The sequence below is a fragment of the Seriola lalandi genome, unplaced genomic scaffold, assembly GCF_002814215.2.
Source record: "Seriola lalandi dorsalis isolate HSWRI2012SDOR001 ecotype SW California unplaced genomic scaffold, Sedor1 jcf7180002054928, whole genome shotgun sequence".
Classification (NCBI taxonomy): Eukaryota; Metazoa; Chordata; class Actinopteri; order Carangiformes; family Carangidae; genus Seriola; species Seriola lalandi.
This window is the reverse complement of record NW_019525480.1, coordinates 275853-293352: the sequence shown is the minus strand read 5'-3', so window position 1 is coordinate 293352 and position 17500 is coordinate 275853. Positions and strand designations below refer to the sequence as shown.

At 42.1% G+C, this 17500-nt stretch overlaps 2 protein-coding genes across 8 annotated transcripts in view; one reads left to right on the top strand and one right to left on the bottom strand.

The window, feature by feature from the left end:
* Window positions 1-968: 968 nt before the first annotated feature.
* Window positions 969-14801, bottom strand: rbl1 (retinoblastoma-like 1 (p107)). The gene is made up of 22 exons (XM_023393067.2): window positions 14495-14801; window positions 12209-12342; window positions 11871-12074; window positions 11692-11756; window positions 11111-11239; window positions 10720-10883; window positions 10476-10540; window positions 10192-10366; window positions 9522-9688; window positions 8631-8743; window positions 8257-8360; window positions 7733-7870; window positions 7393-7557; window positions 7012-7156; window positions 6518-6745; window positions 6219-6409; window positions 5455-5631; window positions 5151-5222; window positions 4824-4911; window positions 4243-4391; window positions 3986-4150; window positions 969-2880 (listed from the first exon to the last, which is right to left on the bottom strand). The coding sequence occupies exons 1-22, from the start codon at window positions 14654-14656 to the stop codon at window positions 2683-2685; spliced, it is 3198 nt and encodes a 1065-aa protein (XP_023248835.1). The 5' UTR covers window positions 14657-14801; the 3' UTR covers window positions 969-2682.
* Window positions 14802-16243: 1442 nt separating this feature from the next.
* LOC111644292 (CMRF35-like molecule 2) overlaps window positions 16244-17500 on the top strand; it is a 4083-nt gene continuing 2826 nt past the window's right edge. For 4 of the 7 annotated variants that reach the window (XR_015436213.1, XR_015436212.1, XR_015436211.1 and 1 more), the window contains exons 1-2: window positions 16270-17000; window positions 17127-17444. Coding sequence is in view for 4 of the 7 variants with exons in the window: in XM_087170105.1 (XP_087026231.1) it covers window positions 16628-17000; window positions 17127-17444 (691 nt within the window). In the remaining 3 variants the exon portion in view is untranslated. Of the gene's footprint in view, window positions 17001-17126; window positions 17445-17500 lie in introns of all 7 variants that reach the window. The other 3 variants (XM_087170107.1, XM_087170106.1, XM_023393096.2) reach the window with 3 other exon arrangements.

The following is a 17500-nucleotide window of genomic DNA, read 5'->3' as shown; positions in this document are numbered from 1 at the left end:
TCATCAAAGCCGTCAGAACTTATCTTCAGTTTCTGAATCAAATTTCATGGAGATCATTTACTAGTTATGAGATGTTTCAGTCTGCAGCAGCTCGTGTGTGTGAAACATGTAATATTCAGGATTACACCAACGCTGGGACAACAGATTTGAGTGTTGGACAGGGTGTTTAAATGCATCAGGCCTCTGGTAAAAATTAAAGTTTGGGTGTAAAGAAAAGCCTAAAAGAACTTAAACATAAAGATAAAACCATCAGACTGATGTTTCATCCAGAGGCAGCTTTTCTGTAAATCGGATGAACAGGTTTTGAACTCGCTCCGTCTCTTTATCAGAGCAGGAAACACCCGCCGTCGGCGAGAAGCCATCCATGTGAAAGGCAGCGGCCCGTGAAATGCTGAATAATCTCATGTCACGGCGGCAGATTATCAGCGCTCACCTTGTGGAGACGTGAGGTCAGAGGAAGTGAGGCGAGCCGCAGCGCGGAGAGGCAGCTCCTCGCACAGGAGACCTAAATACTACACCGGGCTAATTTTAGATCAGGCCATTGTGTTCACTTCAACAGAGAGAGAGGATATTATATTCACCAGATATGAAGCATTATAGTTTCATTATTCCTTCAGTGTTACTGAGAGTCTGCTGCAGGAGAAAAAGGGCCTGAAGCCTCAGTCTTCTTCCCTGGACTGAAGAATGTTTGGTCGTTGTTTTCTTTTGTTATCATTAAAACAATGATGGAAAATAATGGAAATACAGAATTTCAGTTGTTTCATTTAGAGAAACTGAGTCATGAAGAGGTGACTGCATCTAAAATGTCAGAGGAAAAATGCAAAAATAAATGTATTTTGTCTCCCACATCCTTCAGATTTCTGCTCTGGATATTTAAAGGCTCAGCATAACGTCCAAATCTTCTTCTCTGGTTCAAACATGATGAATTGTGACGACACAGAATAAAAAAAGAATAAAAAAAACATAAATAGAGCTTAAAGTAAATTTTATTGTACAAAACTGTTACCTGTTTGTAGAAAATACAAATTTCCATGAAAAGCAAAGACACAGGAAGCAGCAGAGACAAAGACGAGTCCTGGAGACAGATTCTCATCCATTATTGTTATTAATCTACTTTTCATTCACAACAAGTGTTTTGTCTTTAACTCTTTCTGCTGATGTGCTTTTAATAACCCAGATGTGAAGGAAACAGATGTTGATTTCTAACAGCAATGCTGTTGTATGAATGAATAAAAAGTTAAGTTCAATAAAAGATGAAGTGTAGATACTACACACTCAGGTACAAACATGCTGTTTCATCCAGCACTCTCGTCGTTAGCATTAAACCTGTTATTACAGCATCATACAGCGTTTAATGGGTCACAACCACAAGGAGGAAAATTAAAAAAGGAAACAAAACTGATTAGTAGAAAGAATAAAACTTTTCCCTCGACAGTGAAATCTCTAAGACGTAGAGAGCCGGGCGACGGTGTAGTGAAGGCGTTTAATACTAGAGAATGTACAACAGATCTCGATTCGTCACGTTAAAAGGAAACTATTCAGACAAAAGTTTAAAGGTCAAATCTGTTGAAGCTACAAAACCTCATGACGTTTCAATCCCTGATAGTTGAAGCATTTAAACGGTCCACATCAGTGAGACTTTCCTCTTCACTTCATGGACTTTCATTTTTTAATACTGGCGTCTATATGTGAAAACAAAAGGCGAGGGTTTGATTCCCTCTGGGCTCGTCCCGACAGTTTTAGTTTCACTTCAGTGAAAACAGCCGACGAGGTCGCCACTCAATAAGAAAAAAAAAAGTAAAGAAAAAAAGAAGCTTATAATAAATTTAAAGTGTTGAATTCTCACTTTTTTCTTCCTGTGATACTTCAGCTGTTCCACAGTGAAATACCTGCATGTTTTTGAGCTGAACACTGTACTGACCTGTACAGTTCATGTGAGGAGATATTATTCTGCTGAAAGTGGATGGGGTTTATTATACAGGTCTTGACTTGTGTCGCTGGTTGTGTGAGAGAGAGAGAGAGAGAGAGAGAGAGAGAGAGAGCAGAGGGAGGGAGAGAGAGGGAGAGAGAGAGACAGAGAGAGACAGAGAGAGAGAGAGAGAGAGAGAGAAGGGAAAGTGAAGTGCTTCTCACTTTAGAAAAAAAAAAGTTTCTGCTGTTTCTCTGAATTAACAGAAAATTATCAGAAAAAAAAATCTTATTATCTCAGAATTCTGAATCCTACTTTGTAAAACAAAAACTGAGAATCTCATTGATTCAGAGAAACAGAGCAGAACAGTTTTTCATCTTCCTTCTGCAGAAAGTGATAATTTAGTTTTATTTTAATAGCGATGAATTGGATGATGTTCAGTTCACCTGAGCTTCTTGACACACCTGCAGAGCTCTGAGTGAAGAGGTAGATAAACATCTCAGTGACTGTGGTGTGTTCACTGTTAATTGTAAATATCATATTTCTGATATTATCACTGTGTGTGAGTTTGAGTTTTGAGGCTTGTGAAAAACACAAATCAAAATGTGCTTTGGATGAAACTGATGGCTTGATTAATGCCATTATTCACTGCAGAGCTCGTCCGACCCTCAGGTCATAACGAACAGGCGTCAGTTACAAACGTGTTTCCACGGTTACCTGCAGCGTTTTAAACTGACCAACAGTTTCTGGGACGTTTCAGGTTTTCTGTCCCGTCAGCGACTCTGACGCTCGGAGACGACGTCCTGCAGACGCTTCAGCAGCACGTCCGGGCTGCTGCCGTTCTCCGGACACGCCCTCTTGCTGGGGGAGTCGCACACCGCTGATGACATCATCACGTCACCCTCCATGGTGAAGGCCCTCTTCCTGCTCACACAGCCCTGCCTGATCATCCGGTTGATGTCTGACAACTCCTGCAGGGAGCGAGCCGCACAAACAGACAGTCAAGTTTCAATGTGACGTTTTCATTATTGATTAACAAGCCAATTATTATTATTATTATTATTATTTTCACCATTAATCAACTGTTTAGTCTCCAACTCTCTGGGCTCAAAAACTTCTGATTTAGAGAGTGAAGAAAATGTTTCTGAACTGCAACTCCAACAAATACGATGCAGAAGAAAAGAAGCAGAACAAAGCGACGTCCATGATAGTCGGAGTAGAACTAGAGGCAGAGCTGCTCCGCCTCCCGACAGGTGATCTACCTGAGATCTCTTTAGTTACACGACTCACTCAGACATTTAATCAGACACTCAGAAACAGGTAACAGACTTTCACAATACAGATGCAGGTAACTCAATGATTGGCGCTGCAGGGTCAGGTGACCACTTGTTGGAGATACACCAATAAAACCAGCAGAGGGCGCAACACTCCCAGGTCTTCGTTGAGGTGAGAGCAGCCTCTCGCTGCAGGATGAATGTGAAAGTTTATCCACAGGCTGACAAACTGTAGAGGAAGGTAACGCTCTGATTTCACTTGTTTTTGATTAAAAAGAAAAGCTGAAACGTAGAAGCTTCCTGATTTTCCTCTGAGCTTCAGACGTTGTTGCTCATTTTGTGATTTGTTGTTTGTTTTCATATGAAACCAAACGTGTGGAACCAGTGACAGATTCTGCTGACTGATCCTCACATTTAGTAAGTTAAGATTTTAGGACACTAATATTCACAACAAAGCTCCGACAGGTGCAGAGCCTGATGGACCTGATGCGATGTTGTTGTACTGACGGGTTGCGGCTGTGGACACTGACATTAAACTGAATTTATCGAGACGACAGATCAACATGGAGGAAGTTTAGAGTTCACACAAACAGAGGCAGAAAGATCCAGGAATTTATTTCCTCTGAGGTGAATAAAGGTCACGACCTCGACTTGAGAAAATAACTTCAGACTTTTCCCAGAATAAATGTGACGACAGAATCGGCTTCGAAATATCAACTAATCAAATGTCAGGAACATTTTTCCAATACAAATCAAAGCGGTCGTCAATAAAGCCCTAATACATGTGTGTGTGTGTTGTCACCTTGGACGGGCTGCTGTTGATCCTGTAGGTGTAGGAGTTGGGGGTGAGGCAGCCGGCTGAGTTCTTGTGGGGGGAGACGTACAGCGAGTGTCTCTGGGAGACTCGGCGGGGAGAGAGAGGCTGAGCCCGGACCGACGGGAACGGAGAGAGAGGAGGAGCGTCCGTCTGCGGGATCAGAAAACAGTGGAGTCACGTTTCTATTCGTTAACGGAACCTCGTCGTTTTCACCACAGGAAGTGGCGGAGCGAGCGTCGTACCCGGCTGTCGTAGGTGGCGTATCGCAGAGCGAAGCTTTTCATCTTCAGGACGAAGACGGTGTTGTAAAACTGGATGAGGTCGCCACGTTCCTCCACGCCTGATTGGTCGGAGTTTGCTTCTCCCGGAGCCTGATTGGTTTTTTCGGCAGCTGAAGAAACACACAGATGGATTATTGATTGACATCAGCTGCAGTGATTAGTCGATCGAACTAAACTATTTTCACAATATAAATAAACAGAATTCTTCACACAATTCATTGAAAACAAAGAGAAAAACTGAAATAAAAAGAATAAAAAGCAAATTTAAAGAACTGAAACTTTTCAAAGGAAATTGAAAAGTTAAAAACAGGAAATGAAGGTTGGTTCATGCTGAGTATTTAAGGTTCAGTAAGTCACACCTGTCACTCGTCACATCATTTAACTAAGATTCTAAGATAATAAAATATTTGGGGGCAAATATTTGAAAAATATGGTCAAAATCTAATCAGTTTGTTAAAGTTTGTGTTCTGCTCCTTTAAGTTTCCTCCAGCTCGACGTGTCAATGTGCAGGAGGTTTAAGAATCGTGCGTCTGTGATCTTACATTCGCCACCAGAAACAGGATCCACCTCCATGTTCTCATCAGCCACCTGCTCCCTGGGAGTGTGACGCAGCAACACACTGCGGTACACCTGCACACACACACACACACACACACACACACACAGTAAGTAAGTTTTCACATACAAAATATTGTTATTGTACACTAACATTTAATCATGAGGTCAGTTCATATTTTTAAACCACTTTTTACTGTGATTGCTAGTTTGGCTGATATATGTTGTTTTTCAGGGATCTTCTTATGTTATTGTCTACAGGTGTATCCCTGTGCCTGTGTGTGTGTGTGTGTGTGTGTGTGTGTGTCTCTTACATGGCTGTTGGCCTGTGGTTGGCTGCGGTAACACTTCATGATGTCCTGGAAGGTGTGAGTCTCTTTGGTGATCTGTAGCAAAGAGAAGAAAGAACCACACGGTTATAAAGATGGTGAATTTTAGAAACCAACCATCATTTTAAAGTGTCACACAAAAAGACAACAGGGTGAATAAAGTGAGGTTTTCTTTGACAGGTCACTTCATTCTTTAATTCCCTGTGAGGAGACTCTGGGTCTGAAACCACAGTCGTCACTTTTCTAAAATAAATGAGAAGCATTTTGTGAACAAGTGAAGTTTTCTCACTTTGGATATGATGTAAACACAGCAGAGCATCAGCTGGTCCAGGTGTCTGTCCTTCATCAGGTCAGTGCAGTGGACCAGAGCGTGTTCGAAACACGTCCAGATTTTCCCACGCAGCTCCGACGAGATGTCCAACCTCACGCACAGATCCCTCAGACGAACACTGGCCAGGTGATACACCTGAGACAAGACGGAGGACACGGTGGTCACAAGACTGAAACATGCACGAGGAGGTAAACAGCACCTGGTGTAAGTGTTTAATGTACTATTTTACATATTTCTATTTTTATATATAGATATTATAGTATAAGGATATATTTTTTATTTTTATGTTCATATTAATCTCTATTTCTATCTTTATAATCTTTTCTCTATTCTTTGCTGAAGGAGCAACGGTAACTCGACCTAATTTCCCCCTGGGGATCAATAAAGTGTTCTGGTTCTGATGTCAGACAGAGGAGAAGCTAGAAAACTAAAGACAGCAGAGTCCTGAAAGTCCAGAAACAAAGAACTTTTGTGACCACAAGATAAAAAAAATCATGGTTCTGGACTTCAGGGGATCGTTGGTTCAGCAGCTCGAGGGAAAGAGAAAGTCACTGACAGTTTTTATCAAAGACACACAGTGAAGTTTTGGATGCTGATGATTCTCGGGAGATGAACGCGTTAGGAGACGGATCAGCTGACTGTCCAATCATAACCGTCACGCTGCTCTCGTGGCGGTATGACAGCGCTGGTCTCAACATGTGAACGTCCAGCTGAGCTCCTACCTTCCTGAAGAACAGGGCGAGCGATCCGGTGCGTCGCGGCCGACTGGCTCCTGTCTGGGGGTCGGAGGCCGTGGGTGCGGCGGCGGGGGCTCGGCTCGGGGAGGCGGTGAGCAGAAACTGAGCAGTGACGGTACCGGAGGAGTCACACGGCTGAACCGGGATCAGTGCGATGGTGCGGTCATTATTCATACCTGCAGATGGTCACACACACACGAGACACGGTGGTTTGATTTCTAATGGAAGTTTGTTGAATATTCTGATTGGTGTGTGTGTGTATGTGTGTGTGTGTGTGTGTGTACCTTGCAGTGGGATGCTGAGAACGGTGGTCTGGCTACCCTGACCTCCGATCCTCAGGGTGGCGCTCGTGCCGAACGTCAGCCTCTTGGCCGGAGACGACACCGGGCTCAGGCTGGGGTTCAGTCCCGACGTCGGGGCCGGAGGGTCGTCGCCGAAAAGACGCCGCTTGGCGCTGCCGGCTGCAGGAGAGCTGTACCTGTCGTGGACCGAAAGTGGAGAGGGAGGCACATCTGGAAGAAGGAGGGAGAGAAAAAAGTTAAGTAAAGCACTTCCTGTATTTAATTTGAACATTTCATTTAAGTTAAATTAGTCAGACATTTGCTATTTTTTAATGAATTTGCTTCATTTTTCTTTTTTTGGCTAAAAACTAATAAAATTGTATTAAATGGACAGGATTTATAATCACATAACACACACTGATATTGACCACAGGTGACTTGGTTTGTTGTGTAGCATACGTCGCCTACAAACACAAAATAAACACCTCAACACCCACCTTTGCGGGCGCTGCCCAGCCCTGATCTGAACTCCCTGATGCGGGGGTGGATGATGGGAGAGAGGGCGACCAGAGGCAGGTGAGACTGACCTCCACCGCTGGAGCCGGAAGCAGAACCGGTGTCGAGACAGGAGGAAAAATTCACCTGGAGGGAGAGAGGGAAGAGTTGAGACAGAAAGGAGGACGAAGCAGCAAAAAGAAGAAGAGGACGTGTCTCCCATGTCGAGGACACTTTGGCAAACAGGTGTGTGTTCACAGGTGATTCAACACACAGATTGTTTCACAGTGTGTTTTGTGTTGTGTGTGTGTGTGTGTGTGTGTGTGTGTGTGTGTGTGTGTGTGTGTGTGTGTGTGTGTGTCTCGGTTGTGTGTATCGCTGACCTCCTCCACCGTGGGGACTTTGTTCCCAGCAGCCTGCATGGCGCTCCACAGGGCCGAGTCTGCGGTCCACGCTCTGCTCTCCAGAACCTGCTCCTCGATCGAGTTCAGGTGCTTCACCATGTCTCTGGACAGACCTTCCTCCGAGCGGATAAACACCTCGATCACCTGCACACACAATCAATCCAGCTCTAGTCATACACGGCAAAGATCGGCTGTGTTACTGTATATTGCGTTTCAAGTAAACTGAACAAATGTAAACAGCTGCAGCTTTTCCTGAGGCGTCAGGCAGCGTCTCTGACTGATACTTAAACACGAGTTTGTGTTTTTGAGCGTGTGTCACCTTGAAGAAGTAGAACGGGGCGAGTTTGAAGATACTGATGATCCATGGGAAGGTTCTCTGGGAGCTGTAGGAGAACAACACCACCTCCAGGCAACACGCCATCAGGGAGCAGTGGAAGATGTCCTGCTCCAACAACACCTAACAACACACACACACACACACACACACACACACACGTTTCTATTTACTTAAAGTAAAAACAATAACCACAAGAAACAGAAACATCCACCATGTTCTCCAGCTGCTCTCTGACTGAGTCCGTCTGCTGTTTGCAGGTAGAGGACAGAGGACAGGACTTTTTTACAGCTGTTTCTCTGAACATCTGCCTGCTGCAGCTGAAGACGACCCTCTGAGCCGTGGAGTCAGATAAACAATGAGCTGAAACTCGGCAGCTGCAGATTCAACTGATGATTCTTGGTTCATCTGATACATTATTATAAAAACATCTATTTAAGCCACTTTAAGATTTAGAGACTCTGTGAAATCCCATGAACATACTGACACATGCCGTCACTGCTGCTTACACTCATGTCTTTGCCCTGCAGCCGCTTGGTTTCCGGAACCATCACGTTCTCCAGGATCTTGTAGTAGAGGATCTCAGCCAGCTTCAGACGGTTCTCTGCGAAGTCTGACACAAAAGACCACAGATATATTTTATACCTCATGGATGCTGCTGATTCAGTAAAGTCAGGAAATCCCATTATTTCAGTCAAAATGTACAGTCAGAAGTCAGTTTATTAGGTACGCCTTGAATTGATGCTTGTATTATTTTATCTACCCTGTTTACATCAACGACAGTCGGCTAATTAACACTTACACCTCTGTACGATGTGATAAAACTGCAGCCTCCAAAACAAATCAACACATCTCTTAAACAGTTTCTATAAATAACTCGTACCCATATGAGATCCGGGTGTGTCCTCCGAGTCGTTGGTGTAATGTTCTTTGAAGGTTTGTCCCAGTGTCTTCACTCTGGCCAGTATGGACTCTGTGGGATTTCTGGAGCACGACCTTTAACAACAACACTGGACTATTAGCACTGTTAGCGCTGTTAGCACACAGAGTTTATTATATCAAACTAAATTAAAAGATATCTATCGGAGCAGCTCCATCTTTATCATTATCATTATTTAAAAGATTAATAACTGAACAGATAAAATTACAAAGTAATCACAAAGAAAAGAAAAAAGTTGTTTTTAAAACAGCTGACTGTAACAAACTGTGACATTATTTAAGCTGTAAGTTTATTGCATGAGAATGAAATGTGATGCGTTCAGAGGATTTCATTCGTCTTTGGACTTTGTTTTTCTGAGTTGAAAGATTTAATTTTTTTTCTAAACTATTTATAGCAGGATGGATTAATAATATGCTCTATAATAATATATTTAAATATCTTTTGATGTGTGTAAAAAATAATGATAGACGACTTTCTTGGGTTGGTAGAGTTTAAAGTCTCGTCTTATGGTTCGACTTATCAAAGATACCAAATCTTCACGTTTAAGAAGATCAAGTGATCGAGCATTTAAAGTCTTAAATGAACTGATTATCAAAGCTGTCATCGACCTTCTGTCCCAAACTGTGCGTCTGCCTCCCAAAGATAGTCAGGTTCATATCACAAAAATTATTATTAATTATTAACATTCTGTCTTTCAGCTGTAGTTCTTATATTTCTCTAAATATGAAAAATTAACAGCAGGAACAGTAAAATAATTTTACCCCTAGTTAAAGTTAAAGCTCTGTCCTGGTCTGATTCTTCATGACGTACAAAGAGACAACAAGAGGAACTGACTTGAGTATTGACATCAGGTGGTCGCTGGGGGCCGTCCTCAGCCCGGCCACCATGCTCTGCAGCCGGCTGACGCTCTGCGTTGCCGAGGAGACGGGCGTGACGAGCAGGTCCTTCTCCTTCAGGTAAACCCGTCCGGTCAGAGGGGTGGAGGGAGCGAGAGAGCCGGACTGCAGAGACACAGAGATTATTACTGATGCTGTTGATTGTGTTTGTAGTTTATTTGATGTCGACTGAAATTTGTTTATTTACATTGAGGCTTAAAACTGTAGTTAAATTAAAATGCACTCCAGTTTTTATTCTCCTGTTTGATCTTGTTTGAATCTATTTGATCTTATTTTTATCTTAATTTACCATCTCCACCTCTTCACACTCTCGTTTCTTTTCTCTCTTGTCTTGTGTTTTATGTTCAGTGCATCGACTTCCCTTGTTGTTGAAAGGTGATGTATGAATAAACATTCACATTCATGTTTCTGAGGCTAAAAACTACAGTGAGCAGCTGCTTCAGGAAATGGCCAGTAAGAAGGAATGGCCTTTTAGCCGAGAGCCACCGACTGAGCAGAGAAACAAATTGTTGGTTTTGGTCTTTTCATGGGTTGACAGTAACGATACATACTGGATCTGTGTGTGTGTGTGTGTGTGTGTGTGTGTGTGTGTGTGTGTGTGTGTGTACCTTCTCTACATGCTGCTGCAGCTGGCTCTGATTGGTCGTCTGACTGGCGGACGGTTCCTGAACAATCTTCCTCGGGGTTCCTATTTCCTCGTCGGCGTCGGCTCCCAGAAACACTCGTTCATCAAAATCTCCCACCGTCAACACGTACTCCTCGTACTCCCTGTTTATGGCTTTACTGGAGGGAAGACGTACAGTTTAACACTTCGATCTATGATAAGAAGCTAAACTGAGACACAGAGACGGTGTGGGATAATATGTAATATCTATGGGCTCTTGTTTCTTACTTGTTATCGATGAAGTTCTGAGGATCCAACAGTTCTGTTAGCAGCTCCCCGTTACCTCTCAGAATCTGATCAGGGAAAACAGATGAGGAAAGACTCAAGTTAACCATAACAGATGGATGAAAAGTAGAAGATTTGCTTTAAAAGCAACAACTACAATCATAAAAACTCCATAAGCAATAACTATAAACGTTTAGATTTGAAAGTTTTTGGCTCCAAAACCAAACAACGCTGAATGTGCGTGTACCTGCTTCTGGAACAGTTTCTGTATGTACGGTTTGAAGTAGTGCTGTTTGATGCCCTTCGCTTCCACCACCAGTCCGTCATGCAGCTCACACAACCTCTCCAACACACAGGGAGGAGGCTCGTCCGCTGAAATGTGACCATCAGCACGATACAGAGCAGGCAGACCTACACACACACACACACACACACGCAAGCGCGCGCGCACACACACACACACACACACACACACTAGTGAATACACAGGCTTAGTGAGGAATACTTGCAGTATCTGCAGAGTTTTAAAATCACATTTAATGCTTCTTAAGACATTTATAAGCCAACAAAGAAACATCCTACAGCAGAACGCACCTGTTTCGGTCTGAACACACACACACACACACACACACACACACCTCTGAAGGTCGGGTTGATCAGGTCCTTCCTGTTGGCACACAGCAGAGCGTTTCCAAACACCAGGTCCAGACAGCAGAGCAGCAGGTGGTACGAATTCACCAGGTCGTCACCGATCATACGGAAGTTACCTACACACACACACACACACACACACACACACACACACACACACACACACACACACACAGAGTTCATATTTAACACACAGGTAATCACAGAACTAATCTAACTACAGTTATCAAATGAGAGAAAACTAATCTAATAATCATTTAGTCATTTTTCATCTTCTCAAACGAGGATTTTCTGCTCTTCATTGTAAATATAAGTTTTATCTGAATGTCTTTAGGTTTTAGACTTTAAATGGAATAAAAGTGGTAAAATATATCAACTTGTGGGAAATTACGGAGAAAATAATTTGCAGATTCATTAATAATGAAAATAGTTGTTAGTTGTAGACGTGATCCAAACTAATCAACAATTTAAACATTATTTGGAGATTTATAGTGGTTCACTGAGACAACACCGTCAACAACAACATGAGTTTCTAGCCGCTCAGCTGTCTGGTTCTGTTTCTTTGTACCTTTGGTGTAGACGAACAGCGTCCAGCAGAACTTGAACACATCACTGATGTGACAGGGCAGCCGCCTGTGAGCCAGAGAGAGGACACACTCAGTTAGACTGAACAGGATGACGGTGTGTTATCTGTGTGTGTGTTTGTGTGTGTGTGTGTGTGTGTGTGTGTATGTGTGTGTGTCGTGCCTGTGCTTCCTGCTGCGCGGCTGCCGTGGCGGCTCGCCTCCCTGTGGGTTCTGAAACATGTCCATGAAGATGGGCTCGAACTTGCGGAAGATCACCGTGGAAACCTCAAAGTTGCGCTCCAGCCGCTCCATTCGCAGCCTGAAGTCCTGATGGAGGTTGGACATGTCGGCCCACTTCCTCATCTTAGAGAAGAACTGGATCAGACTGAGAGAGCAGGGAGAGGGGAGTTAGGAGCAACATGCAGGATAACATCACATGTATGACATTAAAAGTCCCCTCTGATGTCTTTTAGTGGCAGATTAAATGTTTTAGGTGCTGCAGAGCCAACAGTGACTGACCTGAGTTTGGAGGAGCGGAGGATCCTGGTGAGGGAGACACAGTTTCCCTCCATCAGCCCTTTACCCACGGTGGGGGTGGATCCCTTCCTGCAGGCTGCGTAGAGCGAACAGGCCAGCCAGTGGACCACCTCCCCCTGCAGAGACAAAACAACACGTCACTTTAACAAACATCATGTGTTGTCTTCTGTCTGCACAAACAGAAAGCTCGTCAGTCAAGGCTCCACTCCAACAACACCAACTCAAACTCGTGGACATCAAGAGGAACATGAAAAGTTGCAGATGTGAAGTTAAAAATCGCTGTGCAAATTCAACTATTGTTTGCTAAGTTTTGTTCTGTTGTTGTCAGATGCCACAGCAGTTTCTGCATCCAAAAATAATATCTAAAGTTTTACTTTTAAATCTTATTTACCAAAAGAAAATTTAGCTGGTCCTTTTTTAATAAGAGTCTAAATTTTACAGCATTTAACTGATGACTGGAGTTATCCGACACTTTGGAAAACTTTATTTTAAATTAAAAAAAGACATATAAGTTTTAGAAGGAAATACTAAAGTTGACTGACATTATTAAAATGCCAATATCACAATCTGAAATTAGCCTTTCAGGAGCTGAGGTCACTTGATTAGAGCACAATTGATCTATTAGCCAATACAGTAAATTAAACAGCAATCTTGATAAACAGTCAATCGTCTTCTTTCACACAAACCCGTCAAATATTCATCATAACCAGTTTGTCAAATTTGAGTATTTTCTGACTGTCTCTGTTTTATATCACTATAAACTGAATAAGGTGCAGTGTTGGTTGGTTTGTTGTTGGTCTGACAAATGTCACTTTGGACTCTGGGAAATGGTGATCTGCATATTTCCCTTTACAAATTTTCTCTTCTTAAAAAGACAAAACAATTAATCATTTAATCATCTGTAGAATAGCTGCACCCAAACACGTAACACAATGTTGAATAGCAGGAGAATAAAAGTCTTTATCATCTCCTTTTTAAAACAATTACCATAGAATAGACATATCTAACCTAACTGACCTGCTTAGCACTGAACTTGTGTTAAGACTCTCCAAAAACACATGATAAAAAGTGTTCTTAGTGTTTTTTATTCTGCTCCGACAGTGACTGATGAATTGTTTTGACTACTCCAGCTGGTAAATGTCACTTTGTAGAGTAACACAAGCCCAAGCAGCTGTTTTCAGGTTGTCATTTAACCAGCATGCTGGCAGCTGCTACTTCCCCCTCTGATCTGTCACCTCATAGAAAAGTCGTAATTAATGTCAAAGCTGTAAAATCACTCTTATAATGATATTCAAGGTTACTTATTTAAACTATGCATTCTGTTCTTGCACTTCCTTTTGCTACTGTGATGTTTCAGTTACCTTGTGTGGGATCAATAAAGTTCATGGTGTGTTATTTGTTGAACTACAAACATCAAATCACTTGACAACACACAGACAGCTCATGAAATTGCTGGTTAACGTGTCTTAAATGTGAAGTTTGCACAAAGATATTAAGTCACTTCTCAAAACTTATTAAACCTATTTGGTTTTTTTTTTTGCTTTTCAAACCAAATAAAAATAAATAGACAAATGAAAGAGATAAAATTCAGAAGAATTATTTTCATATTCAATCAATTTTTTCATTATTAATTAATTTGTTGATCACTCTCCCAGACCTTCGCCTTGGTTGTGTCTATTGTGTCTTAACAGTTGTCATAACTCATTTATTTATCTTTGCTTGGCTTTGTTGTCCTTGTATTTGCTGTATGTCCATGTGCATCTCCCTGTACATTGTTATTGGTACTGTGCACTATGTGTAAGTACACTGAGAACCAGAAGAAAAACATTCTTGGCCATTAAAGCTGATTCTGATGTTTTCCCAGATAATCAGTTGTTTATTTACAGAATGCCCAAAAAATGACATCACCAAAGCTCAAAGGTGACATCATCGTCTCATTTTGTAGGAACAGCAGTGGAAAACTCAAAATATTCTGTTTATTTTCAGAGAATATTTCTAAAACCATTCTGAATTTATCTGGCATTCTGACTAGTCAAAATAACTAATCGATTACTGACAGTTAACTTTGTGCTCAGCTCTTCAGTTGGACGATGTAAACAGTGGTTAGTTGAAGCCCTTTAACTCGGTGTGTGTGCTTCGCACAGCGGTGAAGTTTAGATCTGTAGAGGGTTTACAGTGCACTAAAAGTTAAGGGTATTTAACTGTACGTGTGGCTCTGAGTTTAAGTTCAGGCTGGACGATTAAAGAGACACGGAGGACGTTAGTTACCTCCAGGGTGTATGTATTCCATATGGCAGTGAAGTTCTCCATGGCCGCAGCGGCAGTCTGTTCGTCCATGTTCAGCTCCTGACACAACGTCTCCAAACTCCTCCGGACCGAACTCTCCTCCATCCTCCCCGACTCCGAATCGGACGACTCTTCGCCCCTCATTCGTAAAAAACTTCCAGTAACAGTTTGGACTGAGTTTGAAATTTAAAATCTCCCCCCTCGGGAGTCAAATCGTAAACGCAACAACACGACGCCCCTCCGCCCGACCAGCCTCCAGCTTCCCCGCGACCGGTCGACTTCCGCTAACCATCCCCACAATGCAGCGCGTTGGCGCGAAAACTGCAGGCCAGCGGCCAATCAAAAGCGAGGGGAGTGTCGAGTCCGGAGAGCCGTTCGCCCAACCCCCTTCTCAGTCTCTCGTGCTCCAACCAGCCAACTGTTACTAAGCAACCGCCCTCTCATCTCCACCAACGGCTACTGAAGTAGTGACTGTTTTTCGATTAATTTCGGACATTTTGAAGGAATTGTACAGAGAAAGCCTGATTTAGTCACAGTTTGAAATGTGCCATATACACAAAGCTGCCATGCGTTGTTTTTCTTAATGCTATTCAGCTAAGTTATTCCAACGTTTTATTTAAACTTGAAAATAAATAAGCAGTGACAACCATAGTCGTTACAGGCCGCGATTTTGGGGCAATGCATGAAGTAAAATTCTTCTGCAGTTGTTCACGTTGTATAATGAAAAATGCCAGTGTAGGGGGTATTGTCTAATTTTGTTGTCGTACTTGTGCTAAATGCGAATGTAAAGTATGTTGACGATGCTGTTAACGCTTTGCACGTGTTATCGTCCCACTGAACGAACATGTGCCATTCAATTCAGCACACCAAAGCATCAGTTTCATGGATGTATTATAAGATATTATAATTATATACTGTATATTATAAGATTATAATACATCCATGGTCAGTTTGTTCCATTATCCAACTCGTACAATAAAAATTGAATAAGGAAGTCTAGTCGGAATCAGGAACAACTCGTCTTCAAAGTATAGGTTGCGTGTTTTGAACCAATGTGCTGGCTGCAGCGGTCAATTTAAGGAGAGCTAAGCTAAATAAATAAACAAACTGTCTAAAAAATGAACACAATTCATAACTGTTATCAGTGTTTCACTGCTAGCCCACAACTGATCGGGAATACATTTTCAATGAACAATAGAATTATTATTATAATATACACATTATATCTGCTAAACATCAACATGTTAGCATTGTCATTGTGAGCATATTAGCAGGCTAAGCTTAGCATTTAACTCAAAGCACTGCTGAGCACACTTGCCCCCTTCTCAGCAACTCTTAGTCTTATTAAAACTGTTTGTCATTAAATTTACTTAGTTTTTTCCCTGGCACCATGTTTCCTCTTGTTCTTGTGTTAAGGTATTGTTTTCATTAGAAACATAAAACACACACTTTCTTGACCTTCTCTGGAACCACTGCTATAATACTGTGTATTTTCATATATATATATATATATATAAGCATATTTTCTTGTCTCCCTAAAGGATTCATAAAGTTCATAAAGTTTTGTAGCATACTGTTGTGCTGAAGTCAAGTGGCAAACTGCCGGGACGCCACTCACTGGTTTGTCAACTGCCGTTTTGAATCCTGGACTTTGGCTTAATGGCGCCGCCATCTTGTTTTTTTGGAGCCAGAAGAAACCATATTTGGATGAGAGGGAGGAGCTGGGGAAGAGTGAGGGGTTGATCTGACCTGTGTCCCCGAGGACACCAAGTACACCCACCTGCATCGGTAGCTGAGCCTGCTGCTAACACGGTTAACTTTCACAGTTCAAGGTAAACTAAGTTAAATTAGTCTTATAAGCTAATTGAATACATCCAACATCCATTTGGCAAATAGCATATATGTGAGGAGTAACTTGTAATGTTATTGTAGTTGAAGTTAGCATGTGTGCTAACGTTAAACTGTAAAACCACAGTGTAAAACGTTTTCTAACCTTGTGTTTTAAATTGGTTCTGGTGGTCCTTCTGAAAATAATCATCTAATTAATTAGATATTAGGCCTTAAAAACGGGTATTTTGGGGGGCGTGCCTGTTTGATTGATATGCCTGGTCTGCAATGATTGATCAGATTGAGCAGGCCGGGAGGTCGATCACCAGAGGGGAGCTTGGGTCGTGTGTGCATCGTATTGAATCAGTTGTGTTAGATTTCTGTTATTTTCCGTTTAATCAAACTGCGTACAGAACAGCTAAAACCACCATCATGTGTCATCATAACAAGTCCAGAGTCAGGTTTTTCTACAAAGAGAAAGGTGACATCTGTGAGGAAACAAGGTCAAATGGGAGGTTCACTCTCACAGCCACCAACAGCAGCTTCAACATGTCCATCAGTAATGTGTCCTCAGAGGATGCTGGTGTCTACTGGTGTGGACTGGAATCAAAAGACGGAAATCAACAAATTGCCCTCAGACAAATACGACTGGAGGTTAAAAGTGAGTAATTAACATCTGCAGCTTCTGAAGTTTGTTCATATATTAAAGCATACTAATATTTTAGTTTTTCTAAATGAGAACCATTATTTATACAACTGTTTTATTTAAATCTGTGTCTATCTACAGAAATTCATAACTTCAGAAGATCCCCAATGGTTGGAGAAACCTTCACATACTGGTGTGATTATAGGAGTCACACTTCTCATACTAACAAATTAATTTGTAAGGGAGAAGATCCGTCTGTATGTGAACGTCTAGTAAGCACCCAACCTAACAAGATGAACAATGGGAGGTTTTCCTTGAATGACGACAGACAGAAGAGAAATATCACCATTACAGTGAGCGCTGTAACAGCAGACGACGCTGGGACATACTGGTGTGGAGCAAAAAGCTCTGACAAAGAACGCAGCGATCCATTCTTCCACAGATTCATCATGACTGTAGGTGAGTCATGTTATTTTATAGTGTGGATGAAATCTGACCCTGGTTCAGATTGTAGG

Bases quoted from the DNA above. Each gene is read 5' to 3' on its own strand.
- rbl1 (XM_023393067.2), bottom strand. From the start codon at position 14,656: ATGAGGGGCGAAGAGTCGTCCGATTCGGAGTCGGGGAGGATGGAGGAG. The intron at 8,361-8,630 runs GTACGAGTTATT...CTTTTGTGTCAG, and splicing joins CACACCCGGATCTCATATGG to ACTTCGCAGAGAACCGTCTG. The intron at 6,410-6,517 runs GTACACACACAC...GACCATCTGCAG, and splicing joins TCTCAGCATCCCACTGCAAG to GTATGAATAATGACCGCACC.